Source organism: Hemitrygon akajei, chromosome 28, assembly GCF_048418815.1.
Source record: "Hemitrygon akajei chromosome 28, sHemAka1.3, whole genome shotgun sequence".
NCBI lineage: Eukaryota > Metazoa > Chordata > Chondrichthyes > Myliobatiformes > Dasyatidae > Hemitrygon > Hemitrygon akajei.
The window spans coordinates 19302707-19325069 of record NC_133151.1 but is presented as its reverse complement, the minus strand read 5'-3'; the positions used below and the strand labels follow the sequence as shown (position 1 = coordinate 19325069).

At 50.6% G+C, this 22363-nt stretch overlaps 1 protein-coding gene across 1 annotated transcript in view; it reads right to left on the bottom strand.

Moving 5' to 3' along the window:
- The window catches only part of sf3b2 (splicing factor 3b, subunit 2), a 69781-nt gene that overhangs the window by 1450 nt on the left and 45968 nt on the right, over positions 1–22363 (bottom strand). Inside the window, exons 13-20 of the mRNA XM_073031565.1 lie at positions 21700–21927; positions 18659–18808; positions 18088–18177; positions 14204–14311; positions 11375–11482; positions 7360–7505; positions 7157–7267; positions 497–659 (exon numbers count right to left, since the gene is read on the bottom strand). Of these exons, the coding sequence (XP_072887666.1) occupies positions 497–659; positions 7157–7267; positions 7360–7505; positions 11375–11482; positions 14204–14311; positions 18088–18177; positions 18659–18808; positions 21700–21927 (1104 nt within the window). The remainder of the gene's footprint in view (positions 1–496; positions 660–7156; positions 7268–7359; positions 7506–11374; positions 11483–14203; positions 14312–18087; positions 18178–18658; positions 18809–21699; positions 21928–22363) is intronic.

Below are 22363 nucleotides of genomic sequence, written 5' to 3'. Positions count from 1 at the left end.
TATTTTTGAGCGTTCCCAGACCCAAAAAATCTACCAAATCAAACCAAATAACACATAAAACCTAAAATAACACTAACATATAGAAAAGGCAGGAAAGATACAATAAATATACAGCCTATATAAAGTAGAAATATTGTATGTACAGTGTAGTTTCACTTATCAAATCGGGAAGACAGCGAGCCGAAATCGATTTGGAGAGAAAAACAAATAGGCACGTACTTGCCCACGCACAAGGCTTCACGGTCATTGTCGTCTTTCTCGGGGTAAAAACACGTATAAAGCGGGCGTCTTTTTTTTTGTAACAGCAAAAATCCTCTTTGTTTAGCGAAAACAGGTACTGATGTAGGTCTTTCGTAACAGCGAGCTGTCGTAAAGCGAACGTTCGAAAAACGGGGGCCACCTGTAATTGGTTACCTATTAGGCTAGCGTTAAACCGTGGGATTGCTGGGCGGTGCGGCTCGAGGGCTGGAAGGGCCTATTCTGCGCTGTATCTCACCAAAATAAATGGGTTGGCATCAGTGTGGTGACTCTCGCGGGCTGCCCCCAGCACATCCTCGGACTGTGTTGGCCGCTGACGTAAGTGGCGCATTTCGCTGCGTGCTTTCACGTCCGTGTGACAAATCAGGCTAATCTTTTGAACTCCACAACCATTAATTCCCCTGCAATGCAAAAATCCATCTGTGCAAAATTTCAGCTAGCGGCCCAAGGCATGACTGAGGGGGATCAGACAGAGAGAACACAGGATTGGAATCAAAGCTTAAGTAACGACATCCAGAACAGTCGGACGGACAGTATTTCCACTTGGCAGTGGCCGCACGCACTGTTAATATCCCGCGAGGCTCTCCAAACCATGCTAAGATACAAGGAAATTGATTACAACTTAATTGAAAGCACAAATCTCCAGGTAGCGGTCGATCGCATCACAAAATCATGAATCAGGGATTGCTTTAAGCCAGCGGCCATGCCACTGAAATATTCATAAAGCGATCTTTGCGAGATGGAAGCACTCTGCTGCTAAGTAGCATTTTTATCCGGGAGCTGCCCGGGGCTCAAGGTCCCAGGGGGTCGAACATATCGAAAAACAAATCGCAGCCACCGGGTTTCAGATCAGGGGGTAGGCTTCTTCACGGAGAGGGCGGTGTGCATTGGGGACGAGCCGCCAGGGAGCACGTTACAGGCCGGCACGTTAACCACACTTAAAAGCCACCATGGGCGTGAACAGGAGAGGTTAAGAGAGCGATGGGACAGACGTAGGCAGGTGGGGACGAGCTCGCTGGGCTACAGAGTTAGGGCCGAAGGACCTTCATCCACACCGTATAAAATCAACGCGTGCTCTGAAAGATCTCCCGCGGCAATGCAAGACCCCAACAGCACACAGGAGAGGAATCAGGTCACCGAGTCTGCTCCACCCTCCAATCACGGCTGAGCTATCATCCCTCTCAACCCCATTCTCCCCGTGACCTTTGACGCCATTACTAATTAACAACCTATCCACCTCTGCTTTAAATGTAGACAATGACTTGGCCCCCACAGACATTTGTGGCAATGAATTCCACAGACTCACCACCCTCTGGCTAAAGAAAACCCTCCCGATCTCTGTTCTGAACGGACATCCTTCTAAGGTGACGCTGCACACCCGGTCCCAGATGTTCCGTATGCACGGTTGAGGCGGGCACGCCAGTTGGCACTCTGCCGATAAAGTGATTACTAGAGGCGCAGCTAAAAACCACTGTGATGGAAGATGGCCGTGACCCGAAGAAAAAGAGGCAGGATATCACCATTCGGCCCATAACATCTGGCTAATGATCCTACTAACCCCATTTGTACTGCACCACAACCTCACCACTATAGTGTCAGACACATCCCCACCGGTACCGTACCCGTGTTACACAGTGACGGACCCGTCCCCACCGGTACCGTACCCCGGTGTCACACAGCGACGGACCCGTCCCCACCGGTACCGTACCCCGGTGTCACACAGCGACGGACCCGTCCCCACCGGTACCGTACCCCGGTGTTACACAGTGACAGACCCCTCCCCACCGGTACCGTACCCCGGTGTCACACAGCGACGGACCCGTCCCCACCGGTACCGTACCCCGGTGTCACACAGTGACAGACCTGTCCCCAGGCTGCAAAAGCTAGGACGTACGTAATCTGTAACACAGGGGTTAGTGCGACACTATTACGGCTCAAGGGCGGAGTTCAGAGTTCAAAGTTCAACTCTGGCTCAGCCTGCAAGAAGTTCGTTTGTTCTTGGCACGAGCGAGTGGGTTTTCACAGGGTGCTCTAGTTCACTGGTCATTGTAAATTGTCCCGTGATTAGGTTAGGGCTAAATGGGGGAGGGGTTTGCTGGCAGGTGCGGCTTGTTGGGCCGGGTGCGTCTGCTCCGCGCTAAATCTCTAGATTAAAAATACATTACAATTTTTAAAAAAAGGACAAGGGTAAGGGTGGGGGGTGGGGGGTATCAGTGCTTCTGATGTCAGAAAATTGGAGAGGGAGTGTAGATGCTTCTGCCCTTGCTTAATGCAATGGGAGGGGGTTCTTGCGTTGTTATCATTCACTCTCTGGGGTTTGTTTTGTGGACGTCTGTGAAGAGTAAGAATTTCAGGATCCCTTTGATGGAGCTACCCTGACAAAGCTGTGAACAAGAAGAAGCTGAACCCAACTGACTGCGAGAATAAAGGCCAGCCCGCATCCGGATGGACCGTGGCGCGAATCGACTGGGGGCCCCTCGCACTGTGCCGGGGCCCTTCGAGCGCGCACCGTCTTCCCTGCAGGTGCCCCCCCCCCCCCCCCCCTCCACCCGGCCGCAGCTCGCGCCCCTGCCCGCTGCCGGGCCCGGCGTATCGCTCCTGTACCACCAGCTGCCCGGCCTGTGCCACGGCCAATGCGACTCCGTAGAAACAGTTAATCCCACCGTTCTGCCCCCCCCCCCCCCACCCGTGCGTGCGCAGCCACCTCCTCTTGAGCCGCCGAGACGTTTAATTGCAAAGATCACCTTTCACTGGCTGGCAGAGGCATCCCCTTAGCGTTAGTGCAGGCTCAGCACAAGGCAAATGATTTGATTAATAATGGAAGTTATTCGGACCTTTGAGAAAATCGAACCTGAAGGCAGAGTACAAGGTTAATGGAAGGATACTTAGCAGCGTGGAGGAGCAGAGCGATCTTAGGTTCCACCTCCCTCGGTGTTGAAACGCAAAGTAGATAGAACAGTTATGGAGGTTAACAATTTTTTAAATCTGTCACATATGCACTGAAGCACACAGCGAAACGTGCCACTTGCTTCAAATCAAATCAAATCAGCGGGGATCGTGCTGGCCAGCCTGCAAGTGGAACCATAGCGTGCCCAGGACCAAATAACCTGCGGAATGTGGGAGGAAATCAGAGCGTTTGGAGGAAACCCGCACAGCGACAGGCAAGAACACGCAAACTCCTCGCAGAGAGCGGCAGGAAGTGAATCCTCAACTTACGGTTGGCATTGTAATAGCTTAACGTTAACTGCTAGGCCAACCTGCTGCCCCTACGTGGCACAAAAAAAATTCACTGATTAAGTTAGGGCTTGTTGAATTAGCCAATAGGATTTGCCTTGTTAACTATATATTTTTTGGAGAGAACGCAGGAAGAGAATGGGGTGCGATTTTCCAGGGAGTGCGGGATTGGAGAAGGAGAATGGAAACTGAGCTGAACGTGGTGAAATGCCCACAGAACCCATTTGGAAGGACATGGGTTCTTGTAAACAACGGAGAACGGACAGATAACTTAGTCAGCTAGTTAGCGCACGTTGCAAAAATCACCCCCCGGGATGGGCTCTTCAGCGTAAAACCGTTTCAGTACCACGAGTAAACAAAGTGAAGCAAACCGGATTGATTACACAACGAGTGCCAACGATAATGTGCACAAAAAAGATATACACACACATACACATAAATAAAAATAAATAAATAATGGGCCCTTTATTTTGCATTACAGTCAGCCCTCCTTATCCGCGGATTCAACCAACCGTGGATCGGGAAAACCCGTAAGTTCTCTCTCCAGCACTCGTTGTTCGAGCATGTACAGACTACTTTTCTTGTCATTATTCCCTAAACAATACAGTGTAACAACTATTTACATTGTATTAGGCATTATAAGTAATCTAGAGATGATTTAAAGGTACAGGCAGTCCTCAGGTTATGAACGAGTTCCGTTCCTGAGTCGGTCTTTAAGTCGGATTTGAAGTCAGAACAGGTACATCCGGTATTATTTAGCGTTAGTTAGTCAAACGTTTTTCTTAGTATATAGTATATATTTTACCTTTCTAGCATATAAAACACTAAAGAAACATCCGTATTTCAATAATTAAACCACTGCGTTGCTTAGTAATAACTGTAGCTTTCATCAGGGCAGGGCCTTTCACATTATCCATTAAAATTGTTCCGATCGTTGACTGACTGTAGCCTAATGCTTTTCCAATGACCGATGGCGTTTCACCTCTTTCCGATCGCTTTATTACTTCCACCTTATTTTCAATCGTGATTATTTTCATGAAGAGAAACCCTGCGGATTCGGAGCTGCGCCAGGTCCTAAAGTCCACCGCACTGATACATGTTAAATAAGGTCCGGGGTTCCGCTGGGTACTAAAGACCACCGCACTGAGACAGGTTAAATAAGGTCCGGGGTTCCGCTGGGTACTAAAGACCACCGCACTGAGACAGGTTAAATAAAGTCCGGGGTTCCGCTGGGTACTAAAGACCACTGCACTGAGACAGGTTAAATAAGGGACTTGAGCATCCGCGTTTTTTGGTATCCGTGGGGGTGGGGGGTGGGGGTCCCGGAACCAATCCCCCGCGGATAAGGAGGGCCAGCTGTATATCGTATTATTGTGTTTGTTATCATTTAAAATATTTTGACAATACAATTTCAAGTTTATACTGGAGTGAGTTATTGTTTCCCGGCGAATGACAATACAATTTCAAGTTTATACTGGTGTGAGTTATTGCTTCCTGGCGAATGATAAATTTGCAGGGGTGTGGCAGTGCTCATACAGTAATTGCTTTGCTTTCCTTTCCCTTAGAAGGAATATTCAGGCTGTTACGTTCATGTTTACTTGAATCATACTGTCCCTAGACACGTTTGTTTGTTAGAAAAGGCCTTCTCATCGTTATTCCCCTGCATTGTCGAGTCATGTTGCTGTTAGGTTGAAGTCACAGTGACTCATTACAAGCCTAAGGCGCGAGGTCTGCAATTATTGCCTTCGTACGTGGCTACTTACCAGAAGGGTAGGGTAAAACAGATCAAGGATTGCTAAATTAATCTGTTACCCAGGTACCGTGAAAGACTGCTGTTTCACTTGCCGTCCACACAGACTGCTTCGTCACGTCAGTACACGGAGGGAGGCCGAGGGAGAAAAGCAGCAACGGAATGCAGAATAGAGCGTCGCGGTCGCCGGGAAAGTGCAGCGCAGGGCAACACAAGGGCAGCGCAAGTTAGAACGGGAGAGCAAGACTCCATCTTATCGTACTGGTGAGCCGTTCAAGTGGTGGCAGAGTGTAGATACGCCTCTGCTAACGGAGGTGTAGGGTGTGCCAGCGGGCAAGGTGTAGCACCTGCTTAGCAAAGATCAGGGTCATATGAGACCATGGGGGCAGGTGGTGATGGTCGTATGAGCAGCCGGTGCACATCACAAGTCCTGGTTATGTGACCACTGACTCCAGGGTAGGCAATCTCTGAAGAGTATTGATAAGGGCCAGTGGGGGGGGGGGTCACCCCCTCCTGTAAAGACACCACCCAGAAGAAGCCAACAGCAAACCACTTGTGTGGTAAAATTAGCCAAGAACAATCGTGGCCATGTGACCAAGACTGCCCAGGTCAATACATGGTGCACAATGATGATGTCATACCATGACGATGAACCATTCAGGAGTCTGAAGACGGGCACAGAAGCCGTCCTTGAGCCTGGTGGGACGTGCTTTCAGGCTTTTGTATCTTCCACCTGACGGGAGAGGGGAGAAGAGAATGTCTGGGGTGCAAGAGGGTCTTTGAGGTGCAAAGTACTGTTATGAGTGATGGACAGACCTGATGGACAATGGGGTGCAGAATTAACCATTTCCCCCCCTCCTGAGAACCACGAACTATTGCTGTTGCTATGCTGCTATTGAGAGAGAGAGATAAAGCCCAGGCAAGAACATCTGCTACAGATAAGAGGGGGAGAGAGACTGTTGATTTACTGTATTTTGTCTCTTCCTGGATTATTCACCTTCCACTACAAGGACTGTACTTTGCTCGTTAACATTCCTCAGGAGACAGCAGGAGTGGCCTGATTTGATGGACACGGTCATTCAGAGTTGATGGATAGCTGATACCCCGTGAGTGGGGATAAAAGACAGGTCTGGAGAGACACCCTTCAGACACACCAGTGGACACTGACTGAGTGTTGGGAACCCACAGAAAGGTGGGGGCTTCGGAGACCGAACCAGGAGATCAGTCAATAAAGCTCACAGTGTTACAGCAGGGCCGGTGGGGACTTGTGTGTGTGTCCACTCATGCCAGAGTGACGAGTCCACCACAGAAGAACGGTCTAGCTGAAGACCAGAGGGGTCATAACTGAATGGCCACAACGACACAACGGATTAAGAAAGCCACGAAAGGTTTGCCTGCCACAGCTGTTGCTGTTACATCTCGCTCGCTCTCTCTCTCTCCAACGATTTCAATACAACAACCATAACTACATCAGCATCATGAACTGAACTGAACTCTATACTTTCCTATGACAATTCATTTACCCCTAGACATCGATAGAGCTTGTTTATTATTATTCCTACACTTTTAGGTTTATTACTGCTAATTTGTTTTATATGTATATTTGCATTTTTGATACTGTATTGTGTAGTTTACTAATAAACACCTTTAGTTTGGTACCACCAGACTCCAACGGATTCTTCTTTCTCTGCTGGTCAGACACCCAGTTACGGGGCATGTAACAGTACGTGAAGAGCAGTTTGGTTTCTGTGACGGAGTCCGCAACTCCCTGCAGTCTCACACAGCCACGGGCAGAGCAGTTGACGGCAACACACTCACAACTCCGCCCTTCCGGTGACCTCGCAAAGGGCAACAAGCAGGCGAGAGGCAGGATGAGGGGCCCTGGACCGTTTCCCCCTGCGAATGCCGCCTGACCTGACAGGTGCTTCCACTCGAGTAACGTCGCGGTCGGGGAAGGGGAAACTGCACACGCTCTCCGGCTGGAACCAGACTCGAGTGGAAGCAAATGAGGGAGGCCCCGGCCTGCTGGAGGGAAAGGGGTTTCAAAAGGGCAGGCGACAAGAGGCACCCCCTCCCGACCCACACCGACAACCCCTCCCTGCTCCCCGGCTGGGTACCTGTCCGCTGGTGTGATGAATCCAGTGTCGTCCGGCTTATCTTCATCGCTTTCGTCCTCTTCCTCCTCATCCTCTGAAGATTCCTCATCAGAGGGCTCTAGCTCGCCCCAGGGCGTCCTATCCAGCACCTCCTCCTCGGTTTTTGCCTGGAGAGGGAAGGGAGAGTGAAACCCTCTTACCCCATGGTCATTATACTGCGAGGGCGGGGAAGGAGAGGACCCTCAGCCCCTCCAGCGATCGTCCGATCGATTGGACGCCGGAATGTTGAGAAACACAAGAGGATCTCAGTGGGTCGGGCAGCATCTGTGGGGGAGGTTGATGTTCAGACCAAGACCCTTCATCCGGACTGAGAAACAAGTGCTGCTATCCAGATGAAAGTTCTCAACCCAAAATGTCTGTTCATTCCCCTCCATAGATGTCGCTCAAACCCCTCCCTGAGCATGCCCTCTTCTTGTTGCCACCATTACCGGCCACCCCACGACAACCTCAAGACTACCGATGCCGGAATCCGGAGCAAGAAACAAGCTCCAGGAAAAATCTCGAAGCTCAGAGTGAACTTACCGTCAAAGTACCTAATGCTACCATTTGCTACCCCGAGATTCACTTTTCTTGCGGGCATTTACAGGGAAAGAGGTAAAAATTTGTGATAAGCCAGACAAAAACAGACAAGACAGCGTGCAGAAGATGGGAAACCGGGCAAATAAAGGTAACTGAGAACGAGTGGTAATGGAGTCCTTGAAAGCGAGTCTGCGTGTCGTGGAATCAGTTCAGAGTTGAGGTGAGTGAAGTTGTCCACACCGGTTCAAGAGGCAGATGGTTGAAGGGTAATAGCTGTTCCTGAACATGGTGGTGTGAGACCGGAGACTCCTGTACCTCGTTTCTGATGGTACAAAGTTCAAAGTAAATTTATTGTCAAAGTAAAATATTCAACCCTGAGATCCACTTTCTTGTGGGCATTCACAGTAAATACAAAAAAAAATCAAGAACTGAGATGAAGAGCCTAGGTGATCTAGGAATAATGGTGCATAGCTCCCTGACGTGGATAGGGTGGTGAAGAAAGCTTTTGGTATGCTGGCCTTTATAAATCAGAGCATTGAGTATAGGAGTTGGGAGGTAATGTTAAAATTGCACAAGGCATTGGTGAGGCCGAATTTGGAGTATCGTGTACAGTTCTGGTCACCGAATTATAGGAAAGATGTCAACAAAATAGAGAGAGTACAGAGGAGATTTACTAGAATGTTACCTGGGTTTCAGCACCTAAGCTACAGAGAAAAGTTGAACAAGTTAGGTCTTTATTCTTTGGAGCGTAGAAGGTTGAGGGGGGACTTGATAGAGGTATTTAAAATTACGAGGGGGATAGATAGAGTTGACGTGGATCGGCTTTTTCCATTGAGAGTAGGGGAGATTCAAACAAGAGGACATGAGTTGAGAGTTGGGGGCAAAAGTTTAGGGGTAACACGAGGGGGAACTTCTTTACTCAGAGAGTGGTGGCTGTGTGGAATGAGTTTCCAGTAGAAGTGGTAGAGGCAGGTTTGATATTGTCAATTGAAGTAAAATTGGATAGGTATATGGACAGGAAAGGAATGGAGGGTTACTGGCTGAGTGCAGGTCGGTGGGACGAGGTGAGAGTAAGCATTCGGCACGGACAAAAAGGGCTGAGATGGCCTGTTTCTGTGCTGTAATTGTAATATGGTTATAAGAGCCCTTGAAAGTGAATCCATAGGTGGTGTGAACAGTTCAGGACAGGACGAACGCAGTTGAGAGAAGTTATCCCCTCTGGTTCTGGCGGTGTGGGGCCAGAGGCTCCTGTACCTCTTTCCTGATGGCAGCAGAGAGAAGAGAGCACGGTCTGGGCGGTTGAACATCACAGACACCATGCTCCCCCCACCATCAGTCGGATCCACAGAAGGCAATATCTTTCGAAGATTCTCAGAGCTCCTATCAGGCAGGAGGTGCAGAAGCCCGAAGACCCACACACCGACAGATTCAAGAACAGCTTCAAACACTTCAACCTTTCGGTTCTTGAGCCAACCGGCACATTGTGCAGAGGCTCTATAACCACATCGCACTGAAATGGACCTCACCTCACCTGACAGCTCGTACTCCTTCCCCTCCCGCCCACCTCCCTCTGCCGCCATCTTTTCCAGTCCGGATGAAGGGCCTCAGACCAAAACCAGCTGTTTATTCCTCTCCATAGATGCCGCCTGCCCTGCCGAGTTCCTCCGGCATTTTGTGGGGGCTCTGCTCTGGATCTCCAGCGGCTGCCGAACCCTGTGTGTTTCTAAGTCTAACTTTATATTTACGCTGTTTATCTGCGGCTCTGCAACTGTGACGCCTGTGCATACGACAGCAGACTTGACCTTGACAAGGTACTCTCGCTTTCGAAAGAGCCTTGCCGGTTTATTCTGAGAGACTCTCACTGTTCTGCGACCGCAGTCCTATCCAGACACGGGCAGCCACTTGTCCCCCCTCAGTAAGCCTCGCCCTGCTCCGCTTCCCAGTTCGGCCCTGGCTAGGACCTCGGGTTCAAACATTGCCCCTCCCTTGATATCTGATGGTCCACTGTCTGGGCCACACGTCGGTACCTTCTGGCACTTCCTGTTGCCCCCACAGCGCCAGCCCTCACTTTCTCAGACCGCTGTCGGTACGGATCTCAATCATCCAGTTCAGCTCCCTTGACATCCCAAAGCCCAGCCTCGGGTCTGTCTGGAAAATTTCGGTCAACTTTACGTTGGGGGGTGGGGGGGGGGGGGGGGGTCAGGGTTTCAGATTTTTTCCTTTACCGTCTGGAGAAATTAGAGACTAGAGATGAAAGATGAGCTTTAAATGTCTCGTATACACATACAATGAGATTGTGTCAGGGACCAACACAGCCCGAATGCACTGGGGGCAGTCCGCCAGCGTCGCCATGCTTCTGACACCAGCATAGCGTGCCCACGAGTGAGTAACCCTATCCCGGGGCACCCACACGGTCACAGGGAGGACAGACAAGCTTCCTACAGGCAGCAGGAGGAATCAGACCCTGATCGGTGATGCTGGTGCCATAAAGTATTGCGCGGACTGCTACACTACTGCGCCGCCCCCAACTGCCCCCAAACAGCACATCTTCAGCTCAATCCTCTTGCTCTCTCCTCTCCTGCGACCATTCTCGTCCAAGAAGAGTGGAAACGATCTCTCTCGACCCACGCTGTGAACGCTCCTCAGGCTCTTTGACCACAAGGCATAGGAGCAGAATTAGGCCATTGGGCCCCTTGAGTCTGCTCCGCCATTTCATCATGGCTGACCCAATTTTCCTCTCAGCCCCCAATCTCCCTGCATCCCTCCATGCCCTGACCAATCACGAATCTATCAAACTCTGCCTTAAATATACGTCAAGACTTGGCCTCCACAGCTGCCTGTGGCAAAGAATTCCACAGATTCACCACCCTCTGGCTAAAGAAATTCCTCTTCATCTCCGTTCTAAAAGGACACCTCTCTATCCTGAGGCTGCGACCTCTGGTCTCCCCCACCGCAGGAAACATCCTCTCCACATCTACCCCACGAGGCCTTTCGACAATCGGCAGGGGTGACCTCATTCTGCTGAATTCCAGTGAGCACAGGCCCAGAACCATCAAACCCTCTTCATAAGACAAGCCTTTCACAATTCCGGAATCATTTTCGTGAAGCTCCTTTGAACTCTCTTCAATGTCAGCGCATCCTTTCTAAGAAAAGGGGCCTCACCAGAGCTTTAAAAAGCCTCAACGTTACATCCTTGATTGGAGGAGACTCAGTAGTTTAACCCTACAAGCAGAAAGCCAGATTTCCTTGAAGACAGGAACCTACGAAGCAGATGTCAATTATAATTTCCCACTCTCTCCCAGAATAAAATCGTAGAAATCTGCTGGAAATGCTGAGGGATAGTTACTGCTCTGGTCAGCGTGCGTGCCTGCCACTTACACTAATATTCTGGCCAACTCTGCCTGGCCTGGGGCAGACTGTGAAGTGATTAGAGAGGCGGAAAGCTGGCTTTACATACCTGAAATTCCAGGGAATTTGTCCCAAACACATCCCCGTACAGCGGTTTTCCAGTCTCGTCGACGGGCGGCTTCCCCCAGCCGCCAGCGTGGTACCCAAAGGAGCAGCTCTGCCAAGGGACAACACACGTTATTGGACAAAGGCAGCCACGGGTGAACCAACGCGGGACCTCGCTCACAGCAACGCACATCGGAAGATCCGTGCCCCCCTCCAGTAAATGAAACCAGACCTGTACTTGCCTCAACGCAAGCAAAATGCAGACCCACACCCGTTCAAATACCACGGACATGGTAGAGCAATTGAAACACACAGGGATGCAGGTAGCAAGTTAGCCCTACACATCCCTCCCCACCATCAGTAATATTGTTGGAAACCGCATATTTTAAATAATACTTTTTAAAATAAGATTTTTACTTTTTAACAAATTCACGTACTTTTCAAACTCACAGGCAGAAAGCGGAATAGCAGCTAAACTAACGGTTTGCCACCTTCCTCATTTTTCACTGGCTAAGCATTAGCAAATTACTCACGTGACATAACTGTTTTAATTATAGCCTTCTAACCAGTTCAATCCCATCTAAGGAATTTCCTTATCTATAAAAGCGATGGATTTCTCAGGAGGAGCATCTTTGCATCTGCATCCCTTTTGCCTTCACATCCATTCACCGTTTCTCAGCTTTTTACATGTTGTACTTTCAAACTGAACTCTTAGAATTAACACTGCTCGTCATTCTGGAATACTGCAAGAACCCCAAGGATCAGAAAGTAAACAGAGATCCAACGGTATCTACAGGACAAACACGAGGAAATCTGCAGATGCTGGAAATTCAAGCAACACACACAAAATGCTGGTGGAACGCAGCAGGCCGGGCAGCATCTATAGGGCGAAGCACTGTCGACGTTTTGGGCCGGGACCCTCTGTCAGGACTAACTGACTAAAAAAAAACTGAAAGGACTAACTGAAAACCCTTCCAGTGAGTCCTGACCAACGGTCTTGGCCCGAAACGTCGACATTGCTTCTCCTCATAGATGCTGCCTGGCCTGCTGCGTTCCACCAGCATTTTCTGTGAGTATCTACAGGAGGCGCTGCCTCCGGAAGGTAATACCCAAAGATCCCCACCATCCGGGACATGCCATCTTCTCACAGCTCCTATCGGGCAGGAGGTACAGGAGCCTGAAGTCCCACACCACCAGATTTAGGAATAGCTACTTCCCTTCAACCACTCGGTTCTCGAACCAACCCTAATCAGTTCCTCAGTATAGCAGCACTGCCACCAATCTGCATTACAACACACACACAAAATGCTGGAGGAACTCAGCAGGCCAGGCAGCATCTATGGGAAAGAGTAAACAGTCGACATTTCGGGCCGAAACCCTCCGGCAGGATTTCCACACAGACGCTGCCTGGCCTGCTGAGTTCCTCCGGCATTTTGTGTGTTGAGCGGATTTCCAGCAGCTGCAGATTTTCTCTTGTTTGTGACTGCACGACAATAAAATGTCTTTGTTCTGATTGTGTTGTTTCCCGTTTAAAAAAAAATAATGAATGCAACGCACACAAAATGGTGGCGGAACTCAGCAAGTCAGGCAGCATCCATGGAGGGGAATAGACAGCCAAATGTCCAACGTCGGACCAAAACATCAATTGTTTTACTCATTTCTATGGAGGCCATCTGACTTGAGTCCCTCCAGCATTTTGTGTGTTGCTCAATTCTTCCAGCACCTGCAGAACCTCGTGGATATTATTAGCTTTTCTTGTGAGTGTTGCTTATCCGATGCTATATGCCCGTGTCACTGCTGTAAGATTCTCAGTGCACCTGTCCATACGTGGACCCGTGCGTATGACAGTAAGCACCACTTAAGACTTTCAAACTGAATTCGAGCAGCCCCGTTATCCATCTCCTCACTTGCCAATTTCTACGTGTCCCAGAGGGGACAGTGAGTACAGGCAGGCCCAGATAACAGGTCACCGTGTGCTCAGATCTACTCAATAATCCCACCTCTACCCAACGCAGACTCAAGTTCATCCCAGCTCCGGTCACCCATCCACCCTACAGTTCCACAAAGGAGGGACCTCCCGGTGGTCAGCGATTGCAATTCAACTTCCCATTCTGACATGGCTTCCTCTACAATCACGACGAGGCCACACTCAGGTTGCAGGAGCAACACCTCATATCCCACCTGGTAGCTTCCAACCTGACGACACGAACATCAATTTCTTCCCCTTCCTTGCTTTTCCACTCACCCCTTCTTTTCCCCCTCACCTGCCCATCATCTCCCTCTGATCCCCACCCACCCCCGCTTCCCTTCCTCCCACGGTCCACTCTCCTATCAGATTCCTCCTTCTTCAGCCTTTTACCTCTTCCACCTATCACCTCCCAGCTTCTTATTTCATCCTGTCTCACCACCATCTTCCCCTCACCTGGGCTCTCCCATCACCTACCCTCTTGTCCTCCTACCGCTCCTCCCACCATCTCATTCAGGCTCCGCTCCTTCCCTCCCGATCCCGAAGGGCCCTTGGACCAAAACGTTGTCTGCTCATTCCACTCCAGAGCAGGAACATCCAACCTGGAGTCCACAGACCCTTGCTTAATGGTGCTGGTCCATGGCATAAAAAAAGGTTGGTTTGCAATTGACACCGTCTGACCCCGAGTTCCTCCGGTGTTCTGTGCGTTGGAAGTCCAACACATCCCCACGAACCCAACACGTCACGTCCCGTGTAGTCTGCCAGCCACCCCGGGGAGTCTTCATTTCCTTACACCCTGTGAGCACCTTGTGCAACCCCCCCCCACCCCACCCGCCCATCCACTCGAGCTTCCTGTGATCGACTTACCTCTGGGATCGGCGAGTTCAGGCCAGGGATTTTGAGGTTGGGGTAGGAGGGCGGCGGGCCGTAACGCTGCATGGCAATCAACCAGGGCGGAGGGACCTTGTGCGAGTTCTGGGGTGAAGTAAACCAGAGAGTTAGAACGATTCGTTGACAGTCAGCACCCTTCTCCCCCCAGGCTGACAACAGCTAATACAAGAGGAACGTGATTGGAGAAAAGTACAGGGAGAACTTCATGGGTAGTTTTTTTTTAATATAAAGAGCAATGGGTGTGTGGAACGCCCTGCCAGGGGTGGTGGTAGAGGCAGATACACTAGGGGCATTTAAGAGACTCTTAGGCATAAGGAAGGGTTAAGGTTGATCTTGGAGTAGGTTAAACACAACATTGTGGGCTTATTACACCACACTTGGGAGCGCTGTGTTCCGCTTTGGATGCTCTAGAGAGGGTGCAGAGGTTTACCGGGACGCTGCCTGGATTACAGAGCATGTCTTATGAGGATAGGCTGAGCGAGCGAGCTAGGGTTTTCCTCTTTGGAGTGAAGAACGAGAGGCGGCTTGATGGAAGGTTACAGACCGGCGGAATGGGAATCAAAGCACAGGGGCAGGATGGGACAGGACACTGGAGAGCAGGGATGTGATTAATGGTGGCGGGCAGGGGTTTATTGCAATGCGGGAGGGAAGGGTTAGATTGATCTCGGAGCAGGTTAAAAGGTCAGCAGGCCGAAGGGCTTGTGCTGTACAGTTCTGTTTTACGATTCAATGGCCGCTGCTTATTATTGTATCAGAATCAGGTTTAATATCACCGGCACGTATCCTGAAATACGTCGCCTTGCAGCAGCAGAACACATATGCAATACATAACAAAAAACGTCAAATTACGGTAAGTGCGTTTTTGTAAAGAGAGAGCAAAAAGAAAAAAGTAGGCAGGTGGAATTCAGAAATCTGCTGCCGGAGGGGAAGAAGCTGTTCCTGAATCGCTGAGTGTGTGCCTTCAGGCTCCTGTACCTCCTCCCTGATGGCAGAGGGGAAGAAGCTGTTCCTGAATCGTTGAGTGTGTGTCTTCAGGCTCCTGTACCTCCTCCCTGATGGCAGAGGGGAAGAAGCTGTTCCTGAATCATTGAGTGTGTGCCTTCAGGCTCCTGTACCTCCTCCCTGATGGCAGAGGGGAAGAAGCTGTTCCTGAATCGTTCAGTGTGTGTCTTCAGGCTCCTGTACCTCCTCCCTGATGGCAGAGGGGAAGAAGCTGTTCCTGAATCGTTGAGTGTTGTCTTCAGGCTCCTGTACCTCCTCCCTGATGGCAGAGGGGAAGAAGCTGTTCCTGAATCGTTGAGTGTGTGCCTTCAGGCTCCTGTACCTCCTCCCTGATGGCAGAGGGGAAGAAGCTGTTCCTGAATCGCTGAGTGTGTGCCTTCAGGCTCCTGTACCTCCTCCCTGATGGCAGAGGGGAAGAAGCTGTTCCTGAATCGCTGAGTGTGTGCCTTCAGGCTCCTGTACCTCCTCCGTGATGGCAGAGGGGAAGAAGCTGTTCCTGAATCGTTGAGTGTGTGCCTTCAGGCTCCTGTACCTCCTCCCTGATGGCAGAGGGGAAGAAGCTGTTCCTGAATCGTTGAGTGTGTGTCTTCAGGCTCCTGTACCTCCTCCCTGATGGCAGAGGGGAAGAAGCTGTTCCTGAATCATTGAGTGTGTGCCTTCAGGCTCCTGTACCTCCTCCCTGATGGCAGAGGGGAAGAAGCTGTTCCTGAATCGTTCAGTGTGTGTCTTCAGGCTCCTGTACCTCCTCCCTGATGGCAGAGGGGAAGAAGCTGTTCCTGAATCGTTGAGTGTTGTCTTCAGGCTCCTGTACCTCCTCCCTGATGGCAGAGGGGAAGAAGCTGTTCCTGAATCGTTGAGTGTGTGCCTTCAGGCTCCTGTACCTCCTCCCTGATGGCAGAGGGGAAGAAGCTGTTCCTGAATCGTTGAGTGTGTGTCTTCAGGCTCCTGTACCTCCTCCCTGATGGCAGAGGGGAAGAAGCTGTTCCTGAATCGTTGAGTGTTGTCTTCAGGCTCCTGTACCTCCTCCCTGATGGCAGAGGGGAAGAAGCTGTTCCTGAATCGTTGAGTGTGTGCCTTCAGGCTCCTGTACCTCCTCCCTGATGGCAGAGGGGAAGAAGCTGTTCCTGAATCGTTGAGTGTGTGTCTTCAGGCTCCTGTACCTCCTCCCTGATGGCAGAGGGGAAGAAGCTGTTCCTGAATCGCTGAGTGTGTGCCTTCAGGCTCCTGTACCTCCTCCCTGATGGCAGAGGGGAAGAAGCTGTTCCTGAATCGTTGAGTGTGTGCCTTCAGGCTCCTGTACCTCCTCCCTGATGGCAGAGGGGAAGAAGCTGTTCCTGAATCGTTGAGTGTGTGCCTTCAGGCTCCTGTACCCCCTCCCTGATGGCAGAGGGGAAGAAGCTGTTCCTGAATCGCTGAGTGTGTGTCTTCAGGCTCCTGTACCTCCTCCTTGATGGCAGAGGGGAAGAAGCTGTTCCTGAATCGCTGAGTGTGTGCCTTCAGGCTCCTGCACCTCCTCCCTGATGGTAGCAATGAGAAGAGGGCATGTCCTGGGTGATGGGGGTCCTTAATGATGGATGCTGCCTTTCTGAGGTATTGCCCCCTGAAGATGTCCTGGATACTACAGAGGCTATTGTCCAGGATGGAGCTGACTGGGTTTACAACTCTCTGCAGCCGATTTCAATCCTGAATCGTTCTCCAAACCAGGGAACGATGCAATCGGTACAATTGTAGAAATCTGAGAGTGTCTTTGATGACATACAAATCTCCTCAAACTCCTAATAATGAAATATAAACCTTCTTTGTAATTCCACCAATATGTTGGACCCAAGATAGATCTTCAGAGACGTGGACACCCAGGACCTGGGTCTTCAGCACAACAAAAGTCTCGTAAAGAGACCGGCTGCGTACGAAAGTGACAGAGACAGGAGAAGATGTTGTGGCAAACTGCTGGCCGTCACCGCGGGCAGCGTGCAGACATCCAGCGATCCAGGCTCGGTTCTGGCCTTCGGGCGCTGCGCGTCGAGTTTGCACGCTCTACCCGGGTTTCCTCCAGGCGCTCCGGTTTCTTCCCCACATCCCGAAGCCGTGAGGTGCTGCTGGGCAAACCTCACGAAAAGGAGTTCGAGGAGATTCAATATGTCACCAAAGGCTCTGCAAATTTCCAAAAATGTCCCGTGGAGAGGACAGCATCTGGTATGGAGGGGCCACCACACAGGCTCAGAAAAAGCCTCAATAATTGTAGACTCCAACCCACCCCACCCATCGAGGACGATTCAAAAGGTGGTGCCCCATCATTAAGGACCCTCACCACAGGGGAGACGCCCTCTTCAGTACTGCTATCAGGGAGGTACAGGAGCTTGAAAGCCCTACGTTTAATAACTTAACATCATCTTCCCTTCCACCATCAGATTTCTAGACAGTCCATGGCACTACCTCGTGGTATTTTGTAACTTTATTACATTTAAAGATACAGCACAGTAAAAGGCCCAACGAGCTCACACTGGATGGACCCATGTGGCCAATTAACCTACTAACCTACACGGCATTGGAACGTGGGAGGAAACGCACATGATCACGGGGAGAACGCACAAACTCCTCACAGACCAGGCTGCTGGCACTGTAATGGCTTTACGCTGACTGCCACACGACCATAACTGGTAGTGATTTATACACCTTGCACTGTACTGCCGCCAGAAAAACGACAAATTTCATCCATTGGTGACGACAAAGCCAATTCTCGTCCAGCATCTGGACGGTGGACACATCTGGAGTCAACCCTCTGATCTCCCGGGTTCGCACCACAGACACCCTGGAACAATGAAACAGCCAACTCCAAAAACCAGAGGGAAATTACGTACCGCTCCCACCGGCATTCCGAGGGCCAGGCGCAGTTCGTCCGACAGGTCTCCGGGCTTCTTCTCCTTGAGCCGGGTCTCGAACTCTTTCCCCTGTTGGGACGAGCAGAGAAGATGCATTCAACACACCAGAGGTTGGCGTAGCATTAATGGACAAACACCCTCAACGGCTTAATACATCCAAGTTAAATGAGATCAACGCAACAGACTCTATGAAAGAGAAATGGAGGGCCATGGGGGAGGGGAGGGTTAGACTGATCTTTGAGGAGGGTAGAAGGTTAGCACAATGTCTGCACTGTGCTCTAATGCTTTATGTTATACATACGGGAGATGCAGACAAGTTCGGGGAAAGGACCGATATCAGGATGGATGCAGATGAAGGCAGGGATGTAAAGATGGAGCGCTGGGAGGTCAGAGGAGGAGCAAAGCCAGGGACGGCGCCTGCAACAGCCTTGCCGCCGACCCCGCCTGCGCTACCCTCAATTGAGATTGACATGCCCATCCCACGCAGGGCGGGGATGGAGCCTAGGCACGTTCACCGGCAGCACGCCGCCGGGTGCCGCGGCCGACCCACCTCGTAGTACAGGTCCCCGTGGATGGTGAGCTTGGGTTTGGTCTGCCACTTGAAGAAGGCGTCGTGCAGCTTCTGGTAGTCGATGTCGATCTTGCCCATCTTCGGGCGCACCTTCTCCCTCATCTTGGTCTTCATGGTCTTCTGCTCCTCCTGTGGGCAGGCAGCGAAACCGAGTCAGAAACAGAGGCTCTGCACCCCGCCAAAATGCTGAGGTTCGCAGTGAAAATCTCAGCACCCACCACGTACAAACTACACCCAATGGCCCCAGTCCCACCCTGACGTGGGTTGTATTGGAAGATTATGTCAACCCAGTCATTGGGAGCATCAGTGTGGATTGAATCCACAAGATTCTCAGATATAATATATATATAACAATTACAGCACGGAAACAGGCCATCTCGGCCCTTCTAGTCCGTGCCCAACGCTTACTCTCACCTAGTCCCACCGACCTGCACTCAGCCCATAACCCTCCATTCCTTTCCTGTCCATATACCTATCCAATTTTACTTTAAATGACAATATCGAACCTGCCTCTACCACTTCTACTGGAAGCTCGTTCTACACAGCTACCACTCTCTGAGTAAGGAAATTCCCGCTCATGTTACCCCTAAACTTTTGCCCCCAACTCTCAACTCATGTCGTCTTGTTTGAATCTCCCCTACTCTCAATGGAAAAAGTCTATCCACATCAACTCTATCTATCCCCCTCGTAATTTTAAATACCTCTGTCGAGTCCCCCCTCAACCTTCTACGCTCCAAAGAATCAGGTTTATTTATTACGTGTCCACAAACAGCTACAGATGTGCTGTTGAAAGGATCAAGAGGTCACAGAGCAGCCAACCCCATACACCCAGAATTAGGCCACTCGGCCCATCGAGTCTGGTCTGTCATTCCATCATGGCCGATTTATCATCCCTCTCAACCCCATTCTCCTCGCTTCCACCCTGAAGCCTTTGATGACCCAGTGCAACACATCTCTGGCATCGCCCTGTCCACCATCGGTAAAATCTACAGAGGCACTGCCTCAAGAAGACAATGTCTGTCAACGATCTCCCCCCCCCCCACCACCACCCAGGCCGTGCCACCATCTCGCAACTCCCTTCAGGCACAGGAGCCTGAAGTCCCACACCACCAGGTTCAGGAACAGCTATTTCCCTTCAACCATTCGGTTCTTGAACCAACCTAAGCAGTACCCTAGTACAGAAACACAATGATCGCTTTGCACTAAAATTGACTTACTTTTGTTCTAATCATATCCTTCCTTGTGTAGTTTATGTTCTTCTTGTGAATGTTGTGGACACAGAAACGTAGAAAATAGGTGCAGGAGTAGGCCATTCGGCCCTTCGAGCCTGCACCGCCATTCAGTATGATCATGGCTGATCATCCAACTCAGAACCCTGTACCTGCCTTCTCTCCATACCCCCGATCCCTTTAGCCACAAGGGCCATATCTAACTTGCTCTTAAATATAGCCAATGAACCGGCCTCAACTGTTTCCTGTGGCAGAGAATTCCACAGATTCACCACTCTGTGTGTGAAGAAGTTTCTCCTCATCTCGGTCCTAAAAGGCTTCCCCTTTATCCTCAAACTGTGACCCCTCGTTCTGGACTTCCCCAACATCGGAAACAATCTAGCCTGTCCAATCCCTTTAGAGTTTTATACGTCTCAATAAGACCCCCCCCCCCCAATCTTCTAAATCCCAGCGAGTGTAAGCCTAGTCGATCCAGTCTTTCTGAATATGGAAGTCCTGCCATCCCAGGAATCAATCTGGTGGACCTGATGCTCTGAGGCACTGCAAGTAAGCTTTTAATTGCCCCCTGTGAGCACACTGACTTGTGGAAATCTTCAGACCTGAGAGAGGAGGGACAAGCAAACACCAAGGGTGCTGGGTGGTGGGAAAACCATGTCTGCATGCTGGCCTTCAGCCGAGAACAGGCTACACGGGTTGTTGGGGAGGCGGGGCTGCACTTGGAACACTGCTTACAGTTTTGGGCACCCTATCATACAAAAATAGTTAAACTGGAAAGAGAACACAGAAGACTTACAGGACAGCACCTCTAATTCCCTTAGGAGTCTGCGGAGATTCGCCTGACATCTAAGCTTCTGTAGGTGTTTAATGGAGAGTGTATTGACTGGCTGCATCATCGCCTGATATGGAAACACCAATGCCTTTGAATGGAAAATCCTACAAAGAGGTAGTGGATTTGGCCTAGTACAACACGGGTAAAACCCTCCCAACGATTGAACACGTCTATATGAAATGCTCTCGTAGAACGTGACATCCATCATCAGAGACCCCCACCACCCAGGACGTGCTCTCTTCTCGCTGCTGCCATCAGGTAGAAGGTACAGGAGCCTCAGGACTCGCACCACCAGGTTCAGGAACAGTTATCACCCCTCAACCATCAGGAAGGAGGTACAGGAGCCTCAGGACTCACACCACCAGGTTCAGGAACAGTTATCATCCCTCAACCATCAGGAAGGAGGTACAGGAGCCTCAGGACTCGCACCACCAGGTTCAGGAACAGTTACTACCCCTCAACCATCAGGAAGGAGGTACAGGAGCCTCAGGACTCACACCACCAGGTTCAGGAACAGTTATCACCCCTCAACCATCAGGAAGGAGGTACAGGAGCCTCAGGACTCACACCACCAGGTTCAGGAACAGTTACCACCCCTCAACCATCAGGTAGAAGGTACAGGAGCCTCAGCACTCGCACCGCCAGGTTCAGGAACAGTTACTACCCCTCAACCATCAGGCTCCTGAACAAAAGGGGATAACCACACTCACTTGCCCAATCCTTTGAGATGTTCCCACAACTAGCGATCTCACTTTAAGGACTCTTTATCTCATGTTCTCGTTATTTATTGCTATTTATTTATATTTGCATTTGCACAGTTTGTTTGTCTTCTGCACTGATCCTGTTTACAGTTACTGTTCTATAGATTTGCTGTGTATGCCCCCAGGAAAATGAATCTCAGGGTTGTACGCGGTGAAATACCTTGAACTTTTTTTTTTAAGAGATGCAGACGGACACTTTACCTTCTCCTGCAAAGCTTCTCTCATCTCCTGGATGCCAGTGCGCCGGATGAACTCGGGCAGCTCGAACGGGGGCTTCTCGATGCCGCGCTTGCCCTGCAGATACTTCCGCTTGAAGCACCAGTGCCGGGGCACGGGCACCGAGTTGCGGGTCGCCTTCAGGTGGACGAGCAGCTTCGGGTCGTGCGCCGTCACGTCGTGCATCTCCACCACGTCAGGCCTGGCCACCAGCTGCGGGGGTGGGGGGGGGGTGATGGCAAAGGGCAGGGTTAAGGGTCAGATTAAACGTCTGGAACGGTTACAGCACGACAATGACCAACACAATCCGAGAACGCGCGGGGAAAAACACACAAGTGTTGCCACGCTTCCAGCAACAACATAGCACGTCCACAACTCATTAAACCTAACCTGTACGCCTTTGGAATACGGGAGGAAACCAGAGCACCCGGAGGAAACCTACGTGGTCACGGGGAGAATGTATAACCTCCTTTATCAGCTACAGGGCGCTTAGCGTCGTCACTGATCCCTCCCATTCAACAATCTTAACAATTTCTTTGACCACCACCTGCCCCTGCCCACACCATTAGCTGAGTCGCTGGTGAGGAAGGCAAATATGCGTTAGCATTCATTTCGAGAGGACTAGAATATAAAAGAACTGATGCAATGT